The sequence below is a fragment of the Chrysochloris asiatica genome, unplaced genomic scaffold, assembly GCF_000296735.1.
Source record: "Chrysochloris asiatica unplaced genomic scaffold, ChrAsi1.0 scaffold00010, whole genome shotgun sequence".
NCBI classification, from domain to species: Eukaryota; Metazoa; Chordata; class Mammalia; order Afrosoricida; family Chrysochloridae; genus Chrysochloris; species Chrysochloris asiatica.
Window position 1 is genome coordinate 36,080,948 of NW_006408528.1, and position 7,915 is coordinate 36,088,862.

The following is a 7,915-nucleotide window of genomic DNA, read 5'->3' on the forward strand; positions in this document are numbered from 1 at the left end:
AGGCTATAAATCTTTATGGGAGCAGAACGCCTCATCTTTCTTCCGCGGAACCGCTGGTAGTTTCGAACTGCTGACATTGCGGTTCACAGCCTGATTTGTAACCACTACGCTAGACCCATTAGCACAACAGAAATGAAAATGGAAATAAAACCCAAAACCAAAATGAACTCAACACAGAAAATTATGTGGAACAATGAAACTAGCAACACCCCCCACACACACACACACAGCAAATTGATAGCATCAATTCATACCTATCAAGAATAACACTGAATATAAATGGATTAAATATACCAGGCAAGACAGAGAAGCAGAATGGATAAGAAACCAGGACCCTTCAATACACGAGTCCACAAGAGAAACATCAAAACGATGGAGATAGCCTAAATGTCCATCAACAGAAGAATGGTTAAACAGACTTTGGTACATACACAGTGAAATCCTACAAAATGTTGAAGAATAATGATGAATCTGCAAAACACCTCACAACATGATGAACCTAGAGGACATTATGCTTAGTGAAATTAGTCAATCAAAAAAGGACAAATATTGTTGAGACCAAAGTTGTAAAAAGTTAAGAAAAGGTTTTCTTGATAAAAGAAACATTCTATGATATTGCATGGGGAGCGGGGGAGAGAAAATTATTCACAGACTAGAGGGTAGACACATGTTCGCATGGGTTACAGGGCAGGCAATATACAAGCAGAGGAAAAATGAAGGTAGTAAGAGACACAGGTAAGAATGCAATAGTTAAAGTGAATAGAGGTAAGTACTGTTTAAATGATGGTACATGGAGGAAATTGCAATCTTTTTTTTGGCTATGATTTTTTTTTAAATAAAGTGATATTAAAAAGAAGCTTGTGGAGCACTGCTTGCCATTCTCTGGGCCCCACTGTGGGTTGCTGTGGGGGTTGACATTCGAAAGCAGAGGCTTGGGAAGACAGTGTCCACAGCACCTTCCCACAGCCATCCCAGTGCCCAGCTTTGGGTCTAGAATGAATTTGTCCTTGCCAATCTCTCAGACAGCGCCAGGGTCTGCCTCCCAGGTCTCTGGTTCCCCACCACCACCATCACCACCAAATGGATCTGAAATAGGCCATGCAGGTGACCCCACTGAGCCTGAGACCAGCTGCTTGTAAAGTCTGCTTCAGAGAACGAGGCTAGCCAGTATCAGCCCACAGCCAGGTCTCTCTACCACACTTTATTAGGAGGGGAACATAAGTACTAGAGACATAGGTGCCGGGCTGAGGGGCTCATGAGCTATCTTTACAAGGACAGTGCCTGATGCCCTGAGAGAAGTGCCCAGAGTGGGTTGGAGCTGGGCTTCTAGGCTGAGCAAGGCTCCTTCCAGTTCACTATTTAATTCCTTCTTGCTTGTCTTTGATGGCCACCCAGAGGTGGTCTGCACGCGGATGATGATCTTGTGTTCCAAGGGGTGGGGGACTTTGTAGCTGGCAAACGGCACCTGTGCGTCTTTCAACAGCTGTGATTTGATGATGTTTCTGAGGGTGTCGTCTTCTTTGTTGATGGTGAGCAAGCAGGCATTGGGCACCTTGGTGTCCTTGTTGATGGTGATCTTCACACCCTTGAAGAGCAGGAACAACTTGAAGGCAGGAGGGGCATTCATCCTGAGACCACAGCTGCCGCCACCTTCCAGGTCAGTTTCTTCTTCCAGGTTTGGAAATTGCTATCATTTTAATGAAGCAAAGTATATGATTTGCTAAATGTAAAATGCCCAGCAAAGGTGTCCTTCAAATACGATGATGAAATTAGGACATTTCCTGATAAACAGAAATGAAAGGAATTTGCAATAATTAGAGCAGCTTTATAAAAAATGCTAAATAGTGGCCTTTGGGCTCAGAACGAACAACAGAAGACAACAACCTGAAACTGGCAAATTCTACAACATCACCCAGAACTCAATCCAGATATGAAAGTTTTTAAAGTAAAACAAACATACAAGACTGAAAATAGGGAACCAGAGGTATCAATTTATAATGAAGTCAACAACGGAGAGAAAAGAGGGAATAGTATAGATACAGAGTTTCCAAGGGGCAAGTAGTTTTCAAGAGAAAACAGATTGTTTGAAGGAAAAAAACAATTAATAGGGTAAAGTCAAAGCACGCTAATAATTCTTCACCTGAAAATACAAAAGAAGAAAACCAGAAAGATCCAGTCATCATTAACACACCGGAAATGAAGAAAATGAAAAGAAAACCCATAAATAAAATGAATTCAGTGCAGAAAATTGTGTGGAACAAAGAAACAGCAACACCTCAAAAAACACACACAGCAAAATGACAGCAATCAATTCATTGTCTCTGTCAGTAATTACACTGAATGTAAACGTGTTAAATGCACCAGTCAAGAGACAGAGGGTAGCAGAATGGATAAGAAAAACGTATCTTTCAATATGCTGTCTATAAGAGACACACCCTGCACAAAAAGATAAAGCAGACTAAAAATCAAAGGATGGAAAATAGTATTTCAAGCTAAAGACAATGAAACATGAACAAGAGGCAATATTTAAGCTCTGGTAAAATGGACTTTAAGGCAAAAACCTGAATAAGAGAAAAAGAAGGCTATTATCTCATGATTAAAGGGTCAATTGAACAAGAGGACATAATCATAATAATATCTGTGCTCCTAATAAAACTATCTTAGAATACATAAATCAAATTCTAATAGAAGCCAAGTAAGGTACAGACAACTCTACAATAACAGTAGGAGATTTTAACATACACAACTAGAAAGAAATTCAACAAAGCCACAGAAGAACTAAGCAACGCTATCAACCGACTTGACCTCCTGGATGTATAGAAAGCATGCAAACCAATAGCAGCACAATATACATTCTATTCCAGTGCACATGGAAGATTCTACAGAATAAACTATATATTAGGCCACAAAGCAAACCTCAGTAAATTGAAAAAAACATTGCAAAGCATCTTCTCAGATCACAGTGCTATAAAATTAGAAATCAAACACATGGAAATTGAATAATATACTGTTTAAAAGTTACTGTGTAATAGAACAAACAAAATTAAAATTAAAATATTCTTTGAATGGAATGAGAATGAAAGCACAACATACCCAAACCTTTGGGACACAGCAAAAAAAAGTAATCCTAGGGCTAGTTATAGTAGTTCTCGCACACATCCACAGAGAAGAAAGAAACAAAGTCAACATCTAACCCAACATCTCCAGCAATTAGATTAAGAGCAGCAAAGTATACCAACTGTCATACTTTGAAAAGTAATAATAAAGGTTAGAGCAGCAATAAATGAAATAGAACAGAAAAACAATATAAAGAATCAACAAGATAAAAAGTTGATTCTTTGAAAGGATTAATAAAATCAACAAACCATTGGCAAATCTAACAAAAGAAAATAAGAAGAAGATGCAAATAGCATGAATAAGGAATGATAGGGCAACACCACAATAGACCCAACAAATAAAAAGATAACAACACAATACTACAAAGAATTGTAATTTGTAGTATTGCGTTGTTAATCAAGTTTTTCAACAAATTTGAAAATGTAGAAGAAATGGACACATCTCTAGAAACACATGACTTACCTAAGCTAACACACAGTGAAGCAGAAAACATAAGCAGAGCTATAACTAAAGGAGAAATTGAATAAGTGATTAAAAGATTCCCAACAAAAAAAAGTCAGATCCCAGGTAACTTTATCGGTGAATTCTACCTAACATTCAGAGAGGAACTGATGCCAATCAAACTGCTCCAGAATATGGAAAAGGAAGGAAAACTCCCAATTAATTTTATGAAGCAAGTATAACCCTGAGACCCAAACGAGGCAAAGACATCACCCAAATAAACACAAAAAACAATATCCCTCATAAGCATAGATGCAAAAATTCTCAACAAAATCCTAGCCAATAGACTCCAACAACATATTAAAAAATATACATATCCTTATGCAAGGATGGTTGTTTCAAATTAGAAAAACCATCAACGTAATCCACTACATAAAGAATACAAAGGGAAACAAACAAACAAACCACGTGATTGTATCAATTGATGTGGTAAAAGCACTTAACAAAACCCAACACTTATTATTGATAGAAAAAACACTCAACAAAATAAGAATTGAAGGAAAATTGCTCAGCATAGTTAAGGGTACACATACAAAAGCAAAAGCCAACATCACTCTGAATGGAGAGAAACTGAAAGCATTAATCAGACAAGGATGGCCTTTATCATCATTCTGTTCAATATTATGCTGAATGTCTTGTTGTTGTTGTTGTCAAGTGCCACTGAGTCAGTTCTGACCCACAGCGACCCTGTATAGGGTTTCCAAGGAGCAAATGGTGATCTTAAACTGCCAACCTTATGGTTCAAACTGACTTTGCAGTCCATCACATTAACCCACAGTGCCACACCAGGAATTAACCAGAGTTTAAAGCAAGATAGGGAAATTGAAAGTATCCAAATTGGCAAAGAAGTAAAAATTCTATTTGCAGATGATATGATCCTATACCTTGAAAATCCCAAAGACTCAGTGAGACAATACTGTAATTCATTGAAAAATTCAGCAAAGTTGCAGGTACAAGATCAACACACAAAAGTCAGTTGGATTCCTATACACTAATAAAGAGAGCTCTGAAAAGGAACTCAGGCAAAAAACACAATAGCCACTGAAACGAAGAAATACTTAGGAATACATCTATGCAGACAAGCAAAAGACCTATTCAAAGCAAACTACAAAACGTTAATACAAGAAACCAAAAGAGACCTACAAAAATGGAAGAATATACCATGCTTATGGGTAGGAAGACTTAACATTGTAAAAATGTCAACAATACCCAAGGCAATTTGTAGATATAATGTAATCCCAATCTAAATCCCAACATCATTTTTTAAAGAGATGGAAAAACGAATCACTGACTTTATATGGAAAGAAAATAGACCCTGAATAAAAGAAAAATAAAATAGGTTTCTCAATTCCCAATCTCAAAACCTACTACACAGTCACAGTAGTCAAAACATCCTGGTATTGATACCAGAGAAGGCACATAGATCAGTGGTACAGCACTGAGAATCCAGAAGTAAATCCAACGGCTCTGGTAGCATAGCGGTTACGAATCGGGCTGCGAACCGCAAGGTCAGCAGTTCGAAAGTACTAGCTGTTCCGCTGGAGAAAGATTAGACTATCTGGTCCCCTAAAGATTTGCAGCCTCAGAAACCCTGTACAGTGTTGCTGTGAGTCAGAACCAACTCCACAGCATATAACTAACCAACCATGATCAATTGATCTTCAGCAAAGTGTCAAAACATATTAAATGGGAATCAGATAACCTCTTAAACAAATGGTATTGGCAAAACTGGAAATCCATCTATTTGCAGAAGAAAGAAACAAGGCCCATATCTCACACCATACAAAAAAAACAAACTCAATATGGATTAAAGACCTAAAAATGTGAAACCTGTCACTATAAATATCATCAGTGAAAAAACAGGGATATAAATACATAGTCAAATAAAATTGAAAACACATAAACAGTATAAAACAAAATAGACGACTGGGACCTCCTAAAAATTAGACACCTATGTGTGTCAAATGATTTCACCAAAAGAGTAAAATGAGAACCCACAAAAAGGTAAATTTTTTTCAGTGATAAGGTACTATTGTCTAAAAATTATGGAACACTTCAACACCTCAACAAGAAGACAAATAATTCCATTAAAAATGGTCAGAAGATATAAACAGATACTTTGCTAAAGAAGACATTCAAGCAGCCAACCATCTTACGAAGACATGCTTGTGATCATTAGCCATTAGAGATAATGCAAATCAAAACAACAATAAGTATCATATTCTAGCATTTATAACAAAGTTCAAAAAAACAGAAAACAACTAATGCTGGCTAGGGTATGGAGAAACTGGGACCCTCCTACATTGCTGGTGACGCTGTAAAATGGTGTAACCACTGTGGAAAACAGTATGGAGCATCCTCAAAAAGTTGGAAATAAAAATACCATATGACCCAGCATTCTTCTACTTGGTATATACCCTCAAGAAATAGGAGCAATGACCTGAATAGATATAAGCACACCCATTTACATTGCAGACTATTCACAATAGCAAAAAGATCAACAGGAGAATGGTTAAACAAACTTTGGTACATGTCTACATAATGAAATACTACACAACATTGAAGAAGAATAATGACTCTCTGAAACACTTCATAACTTGAATGAACCTGGAAGGCATTATGTTGAGCGAAATTACTCAATCACAAAAGCACAGATATTGCATGAGATCACTGCTGTAAGAGTTAAGAATATGGTTTTTTTTGCCAAAAAAACCCCACACAAAACACATTATGATGGTTATCAGGGGTGGGAGAGAAGGAGAAATTATTCACTGGCACCTGGTGTGGCACTGTGGTTAATGTGTTGGACTGCAAAGTCAGTTTGAACTGTAAGGTCTGCAGTTCAAGCTCACCAGCTGCTCTTCAGAAACAGAATCACTATGGGTTGGAACCGACTCTACAACACTTAACAACAATCAACAAAGGTTAGACACGTGTTAACTTGAGTGACGGGGAAGGTAATATACAACAAGAGGAGGTTGGCACAGGAAAAATGAAGTTAGTGGAAGACACAGGAAGTAATGCAAGAGTTAAAGTGAATAGAGGTAAATACTGTTAACAGTACATGGAATTGTACTACCTATGTAATATCAAAAAGTGTATGATTTTTAAAATGTGGGACTGATGAGTTGTTCTGTAAACCATCACTCAATTTGCAATAAAAAGTTGAAAAAAAAAGAAAAAGATTGTGAGCATCCATCTGAGACACAGCTACAGGTTTCAACTTACCAGGAACAAAGCAGTAAGAAGATAACCAAATGAGCAGAGAAGAATAAGTCTATAAGAGTCAGAACCTCATCTATCCTGAGACCAGAAAAACTAGAGAATGCCTAGATACCATCATCAACCATTCTGACTGGGTCCACAATAGCCGGTCCCAAATAGAATGGAAGAAAAATGTGGAGCAGAACTCAAATTCTTATTTTAAAGAACCCCAAAAAATCAACATTTGAAATAATAAAGAAGAGTGGACCGCTCCAGCACTATCACCTTGAGTCACTCTTTAAACCTAGAACTGAACCTATCTGCTAAGACCATCTTTTTTTTTTTTTAAGGAAATCATCCCTAAGTATATATTTTTTTTAAATTTTAAATTGTGAGTTGGGTAAAGTGTTACAAAACAAATCAGTTCTCCAGTCAACAATCAATACACATTTTGTTTCATGACATTGATTGCACTCCCCACAATGTAACACCAATCATCAGTTTATCCTATATTTCCTGTTTCCTTTCCTCCTTCTTGCCTAACCTTCCCTGTCTTCGGAACTTAGTCCTTGGGCAATAACTCTTAGTATATTTTTCATCTTATAGACCTGTCTATTGAGGAGCTCTGGTACCGTAGTGGTTACGAATCGGGCTGCGAACCTTAAGGTCAGCGGTTCGAAACTACCAGCCGCTCTGCGGGAGAAAGATGAGGCTTTCTACTCACGAAAAGATTTACACCCTCGGAAACCCTGTACAGGGTCGCTATGGGTCGGAACCGACTCGATGGCACTTAACAACAACAATTGTTTGGTTGGGACTTGAGCAACAAGAGTGAGTTCTGTTGCAGGCCTGAAGGGTGACTGAGGGCCACAGTGTGTGGGTGCCACCAGCCTCTTTTCAACTACTAAACCTTGTCTATTTTATGGTTTTGAGTTTTGGTGAAATCACTTTTTAGTGAAACAGCAGAGTGGCACAAAATAAGGGATATTATCCATCACATCAATGCTCTACTTAAAAACCATCAGTATGCAATCAAAAGGCCAACAGTTTCTCAAAAGCAACCATGCAATGATAAGGGAGCAGAGAAAGTAGA

General features: G+C 37.7%; 1 protein-coding gene across 1 annotated transcript; it reads right to left on the reverse strand.

Annotated features, from left to right (window-relative positions):
* Positions 1–1,204: 1,204 nt before the first annotated feature.
* LOC102826435 (DNA-directed RNA polymerase II subunit RPB11-b1-like) lies at positions 1,205–1,627 on the reverse strand. The gene has a single exon (XM_006834404.1). It carries the CDS (start codon positions 1,625–1,627, stop codon positions 1,205–1,207), a length of 423 nt encoding a protein of 140 aa, XP_006834467.1.
* Between the last annotated feature and the right edge of the window lie 6,288 nt (positions 1,628–7,915).

Bases quoted from the DNA above. Each gene is read 5' to 3' on its own strand.
- LOC102826435 (XM_006834404.1), bottom strand. From the start codon at position 1,627: ATGAATGCCCCTCCTGCCTTCAAGTTGTTCCTGCTCTTCAAGGGTGTG.